Source organism: Pseudorasbora parva, chromosome 8, assembly GCF_024679245.1.
Source record: "Pseudorasbora parva isolate DD20220531a chromosome 8, ASM2467924v1, whole genome shotgun sequence".
In the NCBI taxonomy this organism is placed as follows: domain Eukaryota; kingdom Metazoa; phylum Chordata; class Actinopteri; order Cypriniformes; family Gobionidae; genus Pseudorasbora; species Pseudorasbora parva.
In genome coordinates, this window is record NC_090179.1 from 20,300,104 (window position 1) to 20,318,219 (window position 18,116).

The 18,116-nt window shown below is 37.3% G+C and overlaps 1 protein-coding gene across 1 annotated transcript in view; it reads left to right on the forward strand.

The window, feature by feature from the left end:
- col4a4 (collagen, type IV, alpha 4) overlaps positions 1–18,116 on the forward strand; it is a 76,952-nt gene that overhangs the window by 25,240 nt on the left and 33,596 nt on the right. The window contains exons 5-14 of the mRNA XM_067450301.1: positions 8,823–8,957; positions 9,046–9,090; positions 13,664–13,780; positions 14,859–14,927; positions 15,197–15,232; positions 15,362–15,424; positions 16,230–16,265; positions 17,219–17,260; positions 17,341–17,421; positions 17,511–17,555. Of these exons, the coding sequence (XP_067306402.1) occupies positions 8,823–8,957; positions 9,046–9,090; positions 13,664–13,780; positions 14,859–14,927; positions 15,197–15,232; positions 15,362–15,424; positions 16,230–16,265; positions 17,219–17,260; positions 17,341–17,421; positions 17,511–17,555 (669 nt within the window). The remainder of the gene's footprint in view (positions 1–8,822; positions 8,958–9,045; positions 9,091–13,663; positions 13,781–14,858; positions 14,928–15,196; positions 15,233–15,361; positions 15,425–16,229; positions 16,266–17,218; positions 17,261–17,340; positions 17,422–17,510; positions 17,556–18,116) is intronic.

An 18,116-nucleotide genomic window follows, 5' to 3' on the forward strand; every position in this document is an offset into this window, starting at 1 on the left:
ATAATCTACTGGAACTGGGTCCACCGGAACAGGGACCACCAAAACAGGGACCACCGAAACATAATCCACCGGCACTGGGTCCACCGGAACTGGATCCACTGGAACAAGGATCAGCGGAACATAATCCACCGGAACAGGGACCACCAGAACTAGATCCACCGGAACAGGGACCACCGGAACTGGATCCACCGGAACAGGGCCCACCGGAACTAGATCCACCGAAACAGGGACCACCGGAACTGGATCCAGCAGAACAGGGACCACCGGAACTAGATCCACCGGAACAGGGACCACCGGAACAATATCCACCGAAACAGGGACCACCGGAACTAGATCCACCGGAACAGGGACCACCGGAACTGGATCCACCAGAACAGGGACCACCGGAACATAATCCACCGGAACAGGGACCACCAGAATAAGTAGATAAAAACTAGATAAATCAGTCCACGTTCTGAATATGCAGAAGTATCTATTTCACGGTTATCATTTTCAATGAGAGCTTTACCAGTGTGTGGTTCAGCGGCTTCAGATCCAAAAACCCTTTTTAGGGAATCTGAAATACAAGCTGCTCTCCATATGCTCAGGTGGTACACCCTTAAAAATAAAGGTGCCAAGAGCAACCAAAAATGGGTTTTCACAGTAATGCCATAGAAGAACAATTTTTGGTCCCCCAAAGAACCGTTTTGTAAAAGGTTCTTTAAAGAACTGTTTTTTTTTCTAACCATTTTATAGTCTAAAGAACATTTTTTGCACTACAAAGAACCTTTTGTGCAATGGAAAGGATCCTTTGGATATTAAAGGGGTTCTTCATGGAACCATATACCCTGCCAAAGAACCATTTAAGAACCTGCTCACGAAACATGTGTCTCGGTCAGATGTGACTGACATCAGCACGACGCTGTGGTCTGCATGCAGACTGAAGCGTATAAATACATTTTATTTATAAAGCACTTTACATCTACAAAGGGTGGAGAAATAAAATAAAGCAGTTAGAGCAATTAAGAATTAAGAATTAAATTAAAATCAACACAAAAATGTAAACACAAAGCAATTTAAACATTGACAGACTTTCTAAACATGTATGTTTTTAGTCCCTTATATATGTGTGAAATATGGAAATGGAAAATTCCCATTTCCACCATCAGGGCAATAATTAAGAAGTTCCAATCAACTAAAGATGTTACAAATCTGCCTGGAAGAGGACATATGTCCATATGTCTATATGTCCTAATGCACGGGATGACGGGATGACAATTTGAGTGGCCAAAGACTCTCCAAGGATCACAGAAAAATATACAGCCATCACAGGAATAAAATACATTTTGAAATATATTAAAATAAAATTTATTTTACAGTTATTTTACATTATACTGTAATAATACAATCATATACATACTGTTTACTGTATTCTTTTAATCAAATAAATGCAGTATTGGTAAGCATACGAAAACTCATCAAAAACATTTTAAAAAAATCTAACAGACCCCAAACTTTTACCATAAAATGTTGCTTAATGTTTCAAATATTATTATTATCATTATTATTATTATGCAGTATAGTAAACTAGTATTCCATTCTGACCATGTCCATATACTAAGTCCTAGTAATCTGTAGAGGAATAAGCTGCTTAACTTATAACAAGGGACACAGTTTTAGTGTCCTAAGTATTACTTTGTCTCTCATGTCTTAGTTCTGTTGTTACAAAATAAGGCCTTTGTGTTCACATGCCTCAGGCCACATGTCTGCTAGTGACCTCTGAACTATTAAGGCACAACTCAGCGAAAGTGTGAAACACTTTCTCTGGTGTGTGTGTGTGTGTGTGTGTGTGTGTGTGTGTGTGTGTGTGTGTGTGTGTGTGTGTGTGTGTGTGTGTGTGTGTGTGTGTGTGTGTGTGTGTGTGTGTGTGTGTGTGTGTGTGTGTGTGTGGTTGTGGGTGTGTGGGTGTGTGGGTGTGTGTGTGTTTTTTTTTTTTTTTTTGCATGTTTTAGTGTAAATAATAATATTACCCATTATGTAGCCAACCATTATGTTCACTGTTGGGGACACAGCAGGCTGTGGCATAGCAGGCATCATTTTGAACTAAATGGACCTCAGCTTTAATGAAAATGTCATCTGTGTTATGTGTGTGTGAATTCTAACTCAGTGCTTTGGTCGGTGTGTCACACGTGTTGGTCTAGCGGAAGTCTTAAGTAGGAGATTATGGGAGGTATTTTGAGGACATTTGCATAGCTGTCATTAGAACGGTGGAATGTTTGCATGAAAGGGATTATGGGGTCTTGTAAAAGCAGGTATTCTTTGACCGGATATATAAAAAATGCTCTATCCACAGCAATATCCACACTTGCATTAAATGCAAGGTATACATTTTATCAGTTCATGCACTCCATGGGAATCGAACCCATCATCTTATGTCAAGGCACCATTGTAGTCCAGAAATGTATACTTTTATCCAGCAAAGATGTGTTAAATTGATAATTTATAATGTTACAAAATATTTCTATTTCAATTCAGTTATGTTTATTTGATCTTTCTATTCATCAAAGAACTTTTAAAAAAAAAAAAGTATCATGGTTTCCACACAAATATTAAATGGCATAACTGTTTTCAAAATGTATAATAATCAGAAATATTTCACTTCCAGTTTTTAGTTCTACAACCTGAACAGCTCTATTGATCTTTAAATTATTTCACATGTGAATACATGTCTGTATGGTTCAGGAGTCGTGTGTGATGGTGTGTGGACAGCTGTATTTTGCTGCGCAAGCCCTAATCGTAAAGCAGAGGTGTACGGATGTGTGTGTGTTGCTGGGGAAATCCATTGGGTCTTTAGTAATTATCACAGTGAGTGCTTTTGCTGAAAGACTGTGAACACCCTCAACACACACTGGTCTAGCTCTGTCACAACCACTGAGTGCATGCTGCTTAACTCACACATATTCTCATACTTGTTTCACATCACAAAGTCAAGTGTTTTTAGTTGGTACATTTAAAACTTTTGTCTTGTTGGAAGATAAATATTTCAAGTTCAAGAAGTCTCTGATGTTCACAAAGAATACTATACAATTACAAAAATATTATAAGAACAGTAATATTGTGAAATATTATTTAAATTTGATATAGCTGTTACAATTTAAAAATGTTCTTGTAAGCTGAATGTTCAGCCGCCATTACTCCAGCAGTGTTGGGGTAACACATTCAATTAATCAATCAATCAATCAATCAATGTTTATTTATAGAGCACATTTAAACACAGCCAAGATATTTGGTGAGTGATAGAGCAAGCCTAATATAGAGAGGAAGACTATTCCAAAGTTTGGGTCCAGCAGGAACAAAAGCATGATCACCGTGATTTTTAAGTCTAACTCTGGGTAATGTCAGTAGGCCACGGTCACGTGGTGCTAGATCATTGAGGGCTTTATAAACAAATAACACAATTTTAAAATCAATCCTATACTTGATAGGGAGCCAGTGCAGAGACATTAAAATTGGTGTTATATGATCATATTTTCATTTCCTGTCAAGCAGTCTAGCAGCTGTGTTTTGGACCAGCTGCGGAGATAGAGGCCTGAGAGATACCATAATACAGTGAGTTACCGTAGTCAAGCCGAGATGTTACAAAGGCATGGATTGCGATTTCAACATAATAATTTCTGATTTATTTTAATTTAAAAGTAAAAATTAACTTGAAAGCTTTAGCTCAAATAGGCAATTAAAATAAGGCTGAAGAGAAAATGTGTTATTGGGCTGTAAGGGACGGTAGATTTGAGCATCATCGGCATAAAGATGAAAAGAGGCACCATATTTTTCACACAAAAAAAGGCCAGGGGAAGCATATACAAGGAGAACAGCACAGGTACAAGAATAGATACTTGCGGGACACCACAACCAAGAGGTATGTTGGAGAGTTGGAATAACGCCCCAGATTTCACAGTGACACACCTATTAGACAGATAAGAGCCAAACCACTGTAATACAGTACCGCGCAGTCCCACGCAAGACTCTAAGCGTGACAGAAGTATATTGTGGTCAACTAAGTCAAATACAGCACTTAGATCTAAAAGGACCAATCTGTCCTATGATAAATCATTTGAGACTCTTCAAAAAGCTGATTCAGTGCTATGTAGAGTTTTAAATCCTGATTGAAAAACTTAATTGATAGAATTGGCAGACAAGAAAGATTGTAATTGGGCAAGCAAAGCTTTCTCCATAATCTTTGAGATGAAAGGTAAATTTGTGATGGGCCAAAAAATTAGAAAGAGATGAAGGATCAAGATTGTTTTTTTTTTTAAAGATATTGTGTTACAACAGCATGTTTAAGGTAGGCTGGTACGGTGCCAGTGAGCAAGCATTTATTAATTACTGCTAACAGTCTCTGAACAACTGCATCCATAGCTTTGAAGAATAATGTCCTAAGGGCATGTTGGAGGCTTGAAATGATTCACAATTTCCTTGCAGGAGTGCAAGTTAAGTGGCTCAAACACATACCAAGTAGAGGAGTATAAAAGAGCATAAGGCAGAATATAACCAGTATGAGATATCTGAGATCTGATAGTCGAGACCTTATTCGTAAAAAAACATTACAAACTTTCACAAAGGGAAACAGAGGGGTCAGGGGACAGTTTAACAGGTGGATTTAACACAGAGTCAATGGTGAGAAAAAGGACACAAGGTTTGTTCTGATTTTTAGTAATCAGATAAGAATGATATTTGCCCTCTGGAACTTGGTAATAGAATTGATCATGATTTCATGAGAAATCATCAATTTGTCCTTTTTCCACGTCTGCAGGCCTGTCTGAGTTAAGTAATCAGATTACTTTTTTTAAGTAATCTAGCAAAGTAGAGCGTAATAAAATATCTGAGATACTTTTTCAAACAAGTAATACAAATATCTTTGTTTTCCAGTTCAATGACTGACTTTGCTTTTCCTTCAGCCTGAGGTTTGTTCATCTCACTTTTTGATGTAAACTGGTTTTTATATATAATCCAAAAACAGAACTTTTTTTTATTTCTTTATTTTTATTTATTTTTTAAGTAACACAAAAGTTTTGCAACAAATTACTATCTAATATCTCAACGCTAAGGGCCAGTGATTTAAAATTTTGACTTGCCCTGCCCAAATTTTCTGTGGCCCCACCACAAAAAAAGTAATAAATACATAAATAAATAAAATAGCCCTATATTGTTTTAGGTTTGTTTGTTTTTTTGTTTTGTTTTTTGATCCATGTAATCTTAATAAAAAAGGTTTTGACACCAAAAACTACTAGCCTAATTTTTAAATGTTGTTAAAGGTAGTCAGTAATAAGAACACAATCAAATTGCGAGCAATAGCAATAGAACATAGAATTCAATTACAATAGAACAAACATATAGAACTGAAACAAACAGGTTTTTCATGTAGGTCTAAACTATATGTTCAGGTACAGTAATCATATAGGAATCATATATAAAATATCACTGCATAGTCTTCACTGTATAAATATAGATTAACCCTTATTAAATTTATTCAGTCAAGAGCATTTTTTTAAAAAATAATTCAGTCTTAACATGTAAAAACAGACAGCAGCAGGAATATTGGGCTGCTGTCACTTTAAGAGCTGCACAGATCCAATATACTGTTACATATGCAATTTATTTCTCACATTTACATTCAATTTAAGACATAACCGGCAATGTTTACGGTGATACTCAACATTTTGTGTGAATCTGTCCTTTCAAGCTCAGGAAGACGTGAAAGAGTAGGGAAGACACAGCATTCTCAGCTTTGAATGTGTGTTGAAATCTTCACAAATTATTCAAAAATAATAACAAAAAAAATCACATGTACAAAAGTATTCACAGCCTTTGCCATGACACTGAAAATTGAGCTCAGGTACATCATGTCTCCACTGATCATCCTTGAGATGTTTCTACAACTTGATTGGAGTCCACCTGTGGTAATTTAAGTTGATTGGACATGATTTGGTAAGGCACACGTCTGTCTATATAAGGTCCTATGGTTAACAGTGCATGTCAGAGAACAAACCAAGCCATGAAGTCCAAGGAATTGTTTGTAAACCTCCAAGACAGGATTGTATCGAGGCACAGATCTGGTGGAGGGTACAGAAAAATGTCTGCAGCCTTGAAGGTCCCAATGAGCATAGTACCCTCCATCATCTGTAAATTGAAGAAGTTTGGAACCATCATGACTCTCCCTAGATCTGGCCGCCTGTCCAAACTGAGCAATCGCAGGGAGAAGGGCTTTAGTCAGGGAGGTGACCATGAACCGGATCCTTTGACAGAGCTCCAGTGTTTCTCTGTGGAGAGAGAAGAACCTTCCAGAACAACAATCTCTGCAGCACTCAACCAGGCCTGTATGGTAGAGTGGCCAGACGGCCAGTCTGATGAAACAAAGATTGAACTCTTTGGCCTAAATATAAAGTAAGCATCATGTCTGGAGGAAACCAGGCACCACTCATCACCTGGCCAATACCATCCCTACAGTGAAGCATGGTAATGGCAGCATCATGCTGTGGGGATGTTTTTCAGTGACAGGAATTAGGAGACTAGTCAGGATTGAGGGAAAGATGAATTACGCAATGTACAGAGACATCCTTGATGAAAACCTGTCCCAGTGTTCTGGACCTCAGACTGTGGAGAAGGGTCACCTTCCAACAGAACGACGACCCTAAGTATACAGCCAAGATAACAAAGGAGTGGCTACGGGATGAGTCTGTGAATACATTGAGTGATCCAGTCAGAGCCCAGACTTGAACCCGAATGAACATCTCTGGAGAGATCTGAAAATGGCTGTGCACCGACGCTCCCCATCAAACCTGATGGAGCATGAGAGGTCCTGCAAAGTAGAATAGGAGAAACTGCCCAAAAATAGGTGTACCAAGCAGCATAATAATCAAAAAGACCTGAGGCTGTAATTTGTGCCAAAGGTGCTTCAACGAAGTATTGAGCAAAGGCTGTGAATACTTATGTACGTTATTATTTTTTTCCATTTTTTTATATTTTTAATAAATTTGCAAAGATTTGAAACAAACTTCTTTCACGTTGTCATTATGGGGTATTGTTTGTAGAATCAAGGGGAAACAATGAATTTAATCAATTTTGAAATATGGCTATAGCATAATAAAATGTCGGAAAAGTGAAATGCTGTGAATACTTTCTGTATCATTTAACCATGACATATTTTATTTTATAAGTTTCTTTAATGAATACAAAGTTTGAAAGAACTGCATTTATGTGCTATCGAAATATTTTGTAACATTCTGAAAGTCTTTACTGTCACTTTTGATCAATTTAAAGTATCCTTGCTGAAAAAAACTATTTAATATCCTATTAGTATCCAAAAAAAAAATCATAGTGACCCTAAAAGTTTGAACTAGTGTACATTACATACGTTACATAAGATATACACTTTGCCTTTATACATTAATGTAACCTGATTATAAGCATATGTTCTAGCTGCAATGCTGTGAGCTACAAGAACACATACACCTTGTTTAGTTTAGTGTTTTACTCATTGACTTGTCTGGCCCAGTGCAGTGCTATTGTGTGTGATCAAAGTCAAATCCATTGCCTTTCAGGCCAAAGGAGTCATAAAAAAAAACTTCCCTGTTTGTGTGTATTTGCCTAAATAGAGAATGAAACCTTTTGGCTTTGTCAGCTTAAGATATTGACCGGAGGAAGAAAAAGAGAGAGAATCGTTCCTGGTATTTTAATTAAAAGTGCTCTGAAACTGAAACTGTCACAAACCAGCTGTGGGAAGAACGTGCAATTAACATGATTCTTTCCTCCCATTCAGGGAGGCTATATTTCCTCCCATAAGAGAGGATGTGTGTGCATACTTTCAGTCAAATATCTGACATATTTGCCACTACATTTTTGAGTATTTCTGGTGTGTGTATATAAACTTTGCTAAATCCCAGTGCTGCACTGCTGTTCCCATCTGTGTGTTTGTGTGTGTGGTTGCGGTCTCAGTTCCTGTCAGTGTGTGTTGTTTTATTCAGAGCTCTTTTGGATAGTCAGTCATTCATGAAATTCACTAATTCATTCTCACGCAACCGTCATCACTATTGATTTTTTCACCCCAACCATTATATATATATATATATAGAAAACCGTGTGTGTATATATATATATATATATAATTGGAGATCAGAACCAAAACATTACAAGCATTTGATATATTAAATGCAATTACATTACATTACATTAAATTGCTATTACATTACAACAAAATTACTGTAACTAATCACACTTGAACACGCTGAGAGCACTACTACCCATCACACCCAGGCACAAAGCATTTAACATCACTGACCAATCATTTGAGCCTAAAACAAGCAGGAACTGGTGACAGGCACAACAGTGATGTGCATGTAGTATGTTCTTTATGTTTTGTCACACCCTTGTGGTGATTTAGTAAAAATACACCACTATTCAAACAATGGAGTTGTTAATATATTTTAAAAAATGCTTTTGAAAGAATGATCTAATGCTCACCTAAGCTTAATTGAGGCATTAATCTGATTCCAATTTTAAATAATTGTTTTCTATTTAAATATATTTGAATCATTCTAATTTGCTGATTTGTTGCGTAGACATTTTTTATTATCAGCAATGTTAAAAAGTGTGCTGCATTTTTTAGGAACCTGTAATAATTGTTTTCAGTATTCTTTAGTAAATAGAAAATTCAAAAGTACAGCATTTTTACATTTTGCCTATAAATCTTAATATATAATCTTGCTGAATAAATGCAATTTCTTAAAGTAATTTCTTCCTTTAAAAAAATCATACTGACCCTAACTCTTTGAACGTTTTTTTTCCAGGGAAATCCTGGTATCTTAGGTCGGCAGGGCCCCCAGGGGCCCTCAGGTTTGCCTGGCACCCAAGGACTTCCCGGTGAGAAGGGTCAACGTGGAATCATAGGATTCCCTGGGGAGTCTGGCCCAAAAGGAGACCAGGTACACAAAACACACACGTGCCCGCACACAATTCTCATACAAATCAATATAAGGACCTTCATCATTGAGTTGCTCTCTTTTGTGATAGGGTACTCCAGGAGTTACCGGTCATCATGGATTAGATGGAGTGCCCGTAAGTGACAGTCCACAGTGTTCTTCAATAGAAATGCAAACAATATTCTGTGAAATGATTGATCAATGTTTTAAAACTTTATATTATAGTGTATTAATTATATTACATTATTGTCACATTCACATGGTCACCTGTCAATTTTGCACTTCACTTCCCAGCATTCTCCTTGACTCTCACCTGCATGCACTTGATTATCGCACACACCTGAACCTCGTTTGCACCTTCATCAGCACTCCTATATAAACACACACCTCGGCTCAGTTCATAGTCCGGTCTTGTTCATGCTACGCAGACATTTACATTTACCTGTATTTCCAGCTAATGGTGGCGAAATGAAGCTTTGAAGCTTTCCAGCCTGATGTGTTGAAAAGTGGTTAATTTCTTGAGGCTTCGAATGCACACTAGACACCTGCTGGTCAATGCAAAAATTGATTTTATATATATATATGTATAGACAAGACCCACCCACTTTTTATGACCAACGATGTTGGACCACTCACTTTTATCGTCTCTAATTCAGTACATGTCTGTTTAACTACCCCTAACAAAAAAAAAAAAAAAAAAAAAAAACTTATTATTAAACACATGTTAGACGCTTTATTTCCACTTTTCTAATATTTTCTCAATTTTTATTAAAAATAAATGCCTTTCCGATCTGTTATGTGATGTGAAAAGGGAGTAGAACAAGTGTGGCTACAGGCAGATGAGAACCCCTGATTTATTAGCGTCAGATCTTTATGTCATGCATTTTACCACTACACTATAGTCACAGTTAAAAATTTGGTGATTTCCGTAATTTTGTCTGCTCCAATCAGTCGTTTAGTAAACGGCAGTATATTTGTATTTAATGTAAATATGGTGTCAAACGTTAAACGGTAGTAAAAAATAAATTACCCAACCACCCACTTATATATATATATATATAATCATTCATGTATTTATGCTTAGTGTTTCATAATTTTGTAACTGGGGAGCATTTTTTATTTAACAGAGGGAAATGGAGTTCTTTAGACTTGAGAGAGAGAGTAGTGGTAGTGCTTGTGTAGTTTGACACGTCGTATAGTCGAAGCATCACTCCAAAAGTGAACCCTTTCTCGAAGCGCTGCACTCAAACGAAACTAAACAATAGTTTCACTAAAACAATACAAGCCTCGATACGGAGCTCCGATGAGCGGTGCCTGACGTTCTCGACACACGCTTCGAAGCCTCGGTGTCAGGCGTAACATCACTATTTCCAGCCATTACTCCTGAGTCTGTTTTGTCTTCATTTACCTTAAAGCTACACTGTGTAACTTTTTTAGTTTATTCTTAGCTAAAATCACTTAGTTCTTTCAAAAATATATGTGCTCATTAATGTATATTTACTTCTTTCAAGTAATAATTCATTCTCGTAATTTTATAATATACCATTGAAAATACATAAGTGTTGAGGGTTCGGATGGCAGTCGCCATGTTGCGCCTCCATCTTGAAAGTACATTTGCCAAAGAGGGACATACCCGTAAATTCAAGCTTTGCTTTTCGCGTTTTTACACTCGATGGCACCGTGTCGAATGTGAAGAGGAGGATTGCTTGAGGCTGCTATATGATGATGGAGGATCACTCTTAAGCCCCTTTCACACTGCACGTCGGACCCGCAATATTCCCGGAACATTGCCGGGTCACCTTATGTGTAAAAGCAACCACATCCCGGCATTGATTGCCGAATTGAACCCGGGTCGGGGACCTAGTAACATTGCGGGATATGTATCAGAGTCGCCAAGGAAGCGGAAAAGAGAATTAAGACGGCAACGCAACGGGCAAATCACCAAGACAAAAGTAAATATTGGAGTGGCCTTTCCCAGATGGAAAGAGCTCATGAGGAGCAACGATTTTAAAAAGAACGCCGACGTTGCCTGCTTTCTTCTCGACAGGTAATATTAATTCAGCCTATTTGTGTATATTGGAAGTTTTATTGTTGCTTGGCTAATTATATCATGGTGTGCTGTGCATAACACTAGAACGACGTCTAGGATAGTTTTCCTCGCGTCAATGATGAAGAAGTATTGTTTACCTTATAACATAAATCCGTGTTCTATGACGGAAAACTTGAGATTAATATTTTAATTGCATTATAATGTGTTTGCCTTACGCTAGTGGTGTTGTACAATATACAGAATAATGATAGCACTGATAAAAGTTACTTTACTAAGAGCTTGCATTCGTCTGGGAACCTGATAGCTGATGTTAGCAATGAACTGGTTAAAAATAACGAAAACGTAAAACTATTATTCATTTTACATAGATTAATTTGATCATAGATCATTTGGTAAATTAAATAACTGCAAATTATAATAGTTTTCAAAAATTACCTCATCACTTGAGTTGACGCAACACTCACCGAAGAGGTCGAACTGGAAGCCATGACTAAATCGGCCACCGTAGGAGTTGAAACGAAATCGAAATTGAGAGGAGCAGAAACTATTAATCACTGGATGGTCATATACCTTTACACCACTAGATGGGAGAAAATATCACACAGTGTAGCTTTAAAGAGTTGTCTCCATTCCACGATAGTCTGAAGATGAGGTGTGTGCATCAGATTAGTGGTGGCTAATGAAGCCCCATGAAGCATTGAAGCTTTTCAGCCAATTGGTTCTCAAAAGAGTTCATTTGTCTAGGTTTCATTTGCTCACAATACCACCTGGTGGTCAAAGAGTCTAAAACAAGCAGATATGTTACAGATAACCTGATGTGGTCTGAGATGCACTATATTTTGCGCCAATTAAGGCTTGGGTATAACATTGAATAAAAAAAAAAACATTTCCACATCTTTTTATATGATTATAATGTGTATTTTCTGGTGGTATATAATGGTTGTATAACTTAACAGTGTAGTAAACATATTGTTTTGAAATGAATTGGGCTACCAAATATGAATCAAATCTTTGGTCATAGGCAGGAGAGGCAGTGTTATTATTAGTATAAAACTGGAAATTGGTTGTTTAACTGGGCAGAGGGCAACATTCAGGCTGAAGCAAGCTTTGGACGTCATTCGCTGAAAGCTTCTGGGATTTCTCGACACGCTTCGAAGCCTTAGCACAGAACATAACATCACTGCATCCAATCTGGTTCCTCTTCTCTGTATCTTATGAGTCCCTGTACCTGTAAGATAAAGACATTCCATTACACTCTCTTCCGCTGGATTCAAAGTCTCCGTTGACTGTTTACTCGCCTGTTGAACTGCACATTGCCTGGTGCTGTCAAAATAAACACTATTAATCATTCCTCTTTGTGTCCTGAGAGTACATTCTGTAACAGAAGACCGGACCATTACAGACTGTAGCATTATGGGCCTTCTCCTTATCCCACAAGACCCAGCTGATCTACTACTCTCCATCTCCCAGGTTCACTGGCCAGTTAAGTTATATTTTGAGGAGTTCCTTCAGCTCACGCACCAGGCACCATGGAACGATGGAATGTTAAACTGTGTTGTGGAGTGGTTTAGATGACCTGCTATTTCTCCACGGACCAGCATGTGTACCACCAGATACTCTAGAACAATACTTGGATTATGTACTGTAGCTGAGTGGTTCTTCCCTCACTTTTGCTGGGTTTGATGAGGACACCGTCACCCTTACCACTCCTGTACCAAGGTCCAGAGAGAACTTGACCTGTGTCCCCACTGGTTCTGTCCTGCCTAGAAATGTTTGTGTCCCCGCTGGTCCCTTCCAGCCTCCCTCTCCTACCTCCTCTACCAAAGTCACCCTGTTCACCAGCACTTCCTCTGCCTCTGGCTGTGCCTTTCCCCTCCATCCCTTCGACTCCACCAGGCTTTACCTTCCCTTCTACTCCACGTTGTCCTCAGCCGCTCTGGTTCAACTGCATTCTTACGGATCCCTGTCTATGCCTCAGTCCCATGAGCTGTCAGCTCCGCTTTGGCCCTCTGGACCTGCAGTGTCACCCTGGATCTTTGTCTCCTCAGCTCCACCTAGGCCTCCTGAGCTGCCAGCATCACCCTGGAGGCTTTTCGTCCTGCGTGGACCTCTCCTGGTCTGCCTCTAGAGCAACCGCCCTTCCACCCTAGTTTAGGGTGTGAGGACGAGCCTCCATGGAAGGCAGAGTACTGTCACAGTCACATGGTCACCTGTCACTTTAGCACTTCAATTCCCAGCATCCTCCTTGACTTCTCACCTCGTCTGCACCTTCATCGGTTCATGTCCGGTCTTGTTCATGCTACACTGACTACTTACCTGTATCTCCAGCGATTTCTCCTGAGTCCTATTCTCCTTCGTTTACTTCCAAGAGTCACCTTCATTCTCCACGAGGTGTGTGCATCCAATCTGGTTCCTCTTCGTGTCTTATGAGTCCCTGCACCTGTAAGATTAAGACATTTCATTACACTCCATTAAGGATTTATTCACTTGTTGAACTGCATATTGCCTAGTGCTGTCAAAATAAACACTGTTAACCATTCCTCTTTGAGTCCTGTGAATGTTCTGTAACTATTGTATTAATACAATAGTTTTAATTAGTAATTTACCTGCATGTTTACTTTAAATGCAAATATACCACCTTATGTTGGTCATCTTCTAGGGTCATCCAGGGCCTGGTGGTCTTCCTGGGCTTCCGGGAAAGGATGGCTGTAATGGAACCAGAGGGGAACACGGGCTGGATGGTGAGATAGGACGGCCCGGCTTACCAGGACCCATGGTAATCCAATGGTTCATAGGGATTTGGGAAACAGTTGGATAGTGAAAAGTGGTCTGTAAGAGCAGGGTTAAAAATATGGCAGCCTATATGGCAAATATGACAGCATATTTTCTTAGCTAGGCTATATACACTAAGTGAAAATAGGGATATATTCTGTTTACACTAAGTGAAATGTGATGGGAAAGGGGAGAATAGCAAGCTCGGCAAAAGGCGGATTCAAACCTGGGTTGATCGCGTCAACCTAGCTTTGTCATAGAAGTCAGTTACACACCAATCAGTCTCTTCTGTTGCCTGAACCACACTCTCCACTGACTATGCCACTGCAGACATTATAATACATTCGTCTTTTTTAATCTTGTGTGACCCAGCCAGGCATTGTTGGGTGGAGCTAGTGCAAATAGAGCTTGCCAACAAAGCGCACTATTTGCACTTAGTGTAAATAGACTCCATAAAAAGGCAATAATTCATTAAATACAAAAGAAAAAATTTTGGTGTAACACAGTGAATCGCTTACCATTAGACCATGAGCATTTATCAAAGATCACCCAAAAATGAAATTGATGTCAATAATGACTCACGCTAATCACCCACACCCGTAAGACCTCCGTTCATCTTCAGAACACAGTTTAAGATATTTTATATTTAGTCCGAGAGCGTATCTAAGTGTATGCACACTATACTGTCCATGTCCAGAAAGGGAATAAAAACATCATCAAAGTAGACAATATGTGACATCAGTTAGTTAATTAGAATCTCTTGAAGCATCGAAAATACATTTTGGTCCAAAAATCACAAAAACTACGACTTTATTCAGCATTGTCCTCTCTTCCGCATTTGAAAACTCAAATAAAGATTCAAACGGTCATTAATCAGCGGATTGATTCATGATTTGGATTGTTTGATTTCCTGTTGAATGGGTCTATTCGGTTTAACAATTTCCTCTGGTTCTCAATACAGCAATAACAGAGCTTTCTTCATGTTCTTCATTTTATGGTTTATTTAGTTTTTTAATTATTTTTAAATAATTGTAACTAAATGATTTCCTCTTCTCGTTTTTTTACTTGCATATGTGTTTTAGGGACTACCTGGGTTAAAGGGTATCAAAGGAGACCCCTCTAATCGAATAACTTACATTCCTGGAACACCTGTACGTATAATGCCATAAATTCATGTCTTCATATTTTAGTACTATTAAATATATTTAAAGTGAGCAGTGCCAAAATAATTCTGCTGTGAAACTGCTGATGCATAAAATCAAACCCATTTGATTTCTTAAACAGTGAATGAATTACAATATAATAGAAATAATAATAAAAGATGTGTCTATTTGATGCTTTTATAGGTATTTTATTTTGCCTAGATGTATATTGATCTTTATGCATAACATATCTGTAAACGTGTTACCCTCATTCACAGGGTGTTCCTGGATCACCAGGAATACGTGGACTACAAGTATGTACTAAGAGCAAAAAAGCAGATCTTGCATATAATATTTTACATTGTGTAAAGTAGATCTATGTTATTGCAGTTTTCATTTATTAGTTAGGTTTGCTTTGTTTGTCTGTTTGCATGTGCACAAAGGGAATTAGAGGGGACTTTGGCCCACAAGGTCCACCAGGACCAGTAGGACGTGATGGAGCTATGGTGAGGGAAACATTTTCTACAAGCACCACATCTGTTAAATAATGTAGAATGTTTATATATATATATATATATATATATATATATATATATATATATATATATATATATATATATATATATATATATATCATAAATTTGAGCTTTTAAAAATAACATCTAATTTATTTGCGTCAAAAGATGCATAAATGTTTGGTCAAGATTTTGTATCGACAATGCAAGAGTCAAAAACTCTGTTAACACTCTTTTGGCCGGGCAGTGCCTTAATTTTATATTTTTTATTAACAACCTGAAGTGCATTTAAGAGTTTCATGAAAAGCTAATAATTAAATAAATAATAAACATTTTAAATTAAAATAAATAATTTTAAAATAACTAAATAATAATAACTAATAATAATAATAACTATATAATTATAATAAAAATGTGTTTGAAAGACATAGCAACACATGGTTAAATGACTTACTGAATGTACTAATAATTGTTTAAAACATTAAAAAGGAGAATTAGAGAAAATAACTTATGAATTATTTACAGCCATTGTGTGAATAATATATAATCATGTTATAAATAAAAAAGTAACTATGATCTGATTATGAGTATTTTAAAATGTAATAAATCTAATAAATAATTACAAGTATTTTTTTTTAAAATCTGATCCAGATTACATGTAATCAGTTAGTAAGCTGCACTGTATGTGTAGGTATGTATATATGTATGTTTGTGTATGTATTTCTACATATTTCTAAATTATTTGATTTGATTTCTTGTTTTTGTTTTTCTTCCCCTTTTTCTTTGTTTACTCTAGGGCTTACAGGGTTTACCAGGTCCAAGAGGTCCACCGGTGAGTTTTGCACGTACATGCCTATAGAAAATTAACATTCTCTGAGATGACTGAAGTTTATAGTTTATTATCTCTGATTTGAAAACCTAAAGATCTCTGTTAAAGCCCCAGACTGCTACATCAATTAATTTAAAGGTACACTATGTAACTTTTGTCCCTCTAGCAGTTAAATAAATTTTGCTTAAAAACATTGTTTTGGTCTTGCTTCGACTCTGAGTGCAAATAAATTATGTTATCCTACTGCTCATAAAACATTCACTACTACATTTGAGAGATATAACCAGTTTAGATGGAAAGGCTCTCAATCTGATTTGATTTCTGTTTTACCAATTCATAGACACAGTACTTTCTTGAAAATAAATTTCAGCACAGTGATACAACAAACATAAATGAAATGAGCCTTCACAATAGATAATGCTTTACAGTAAACTGTTAGAGAGCTATATGGCAATAAATCTGTTTAATAAAATACCCTACTCACCTTACTCACCTGCTGAGCAAACAGCGTCTCCACATTGCTTTTACAACGTTACAAATCCCTCAGTTCTTGCCATGTCTAAAAAGCCAAGCCAGTGTCGCATTCTGTTTCTGTAACTCTTCTCTGCAACTGTTCTATATTAACGGATATGTCGAGTGTCGTATGAGTGTAATTTCCTGCAAGAACCATCCTGTCTGGTCTAAAATATAAACACTTATTATAGGCTTACCATAGTGAATCAGGGTAAGACAAAAACAAGTTTTGGAAGAATGATTGATTATGTATTGACTCATTATTAAAATGTAGTTAATTTTGAACAAAAAAGTTACATAGTGTACCTTTTAATTTGATGTGATTAAATTAATTTTGACGTGACAACCTCTGCTTGTTCTCTGACTGCCATCTGTGAGTAATATGAAACCATTTAGAGCAAAATCTCATGAAAGAAAATCTAAAATAATCTTTTTCCCTTTAGGGAGACCCAGGAAAATCACTGCCTGGACCAAAAGGAGATGAAGTAAATAGCACACATGGTAGTACTGAATTTACAAATTACATGAAGGTGGGTTTTATGATGTCATCCTAATTTTCTTACAGGGCGACGAAGGTCCTCAGGGGGCACCAGGTCCATTTGAATATGTGGAGCCCAAACCAGAAGACTACTTAAAAGGCGATAAGGTAAAACTTCCATGTTAAATGAGTTTTCAGTAGTTAAGGTTTTATAAGGATGCCAGGTAGTAAATGATGCATATAAACTTTGTTTGTAGGGGAAAAAGGGACAAAAAGGATTGCGTGGAGTTCCTGGCCTGGAGGTGAGTAATGTGTATTTACAGTTTTTTTCCAATTGCTAACACACAATGCACAAATAACACAATTCACAAAACCACACACCCAAACTGCAAAATACCACATTTATCTTTCAAAATGAAGCACTGCAACCAAAACAAAATATAGCATTATCAAAATCATACTTTTGCACGCAAAGGCTAACACTTCATATTACCAGATTTTTGTCTAACCAACTACACACTGATGGGCATAATGAAAAGCACTCTCATCTTTAGTGTGCTTTGCCATAATACTAAAATACATGTATGTAGAAAATTCTTCAGATTGTCCACATGCACAGAAATATTTGCAGACACACACACACACACACACACACACACACACACACACACACACACACACACACACACACACACACACACACACACACACACACACAAACACACACACACACACACACACACACACAAACACACACACACACACACACAACTAGTCAGTGCAACATATGCACAGCAGATATATTTACATTGGCCTGAACAAAAATATGCTCACAAAAAAACAGTAAACTGAAAAAGAAAATT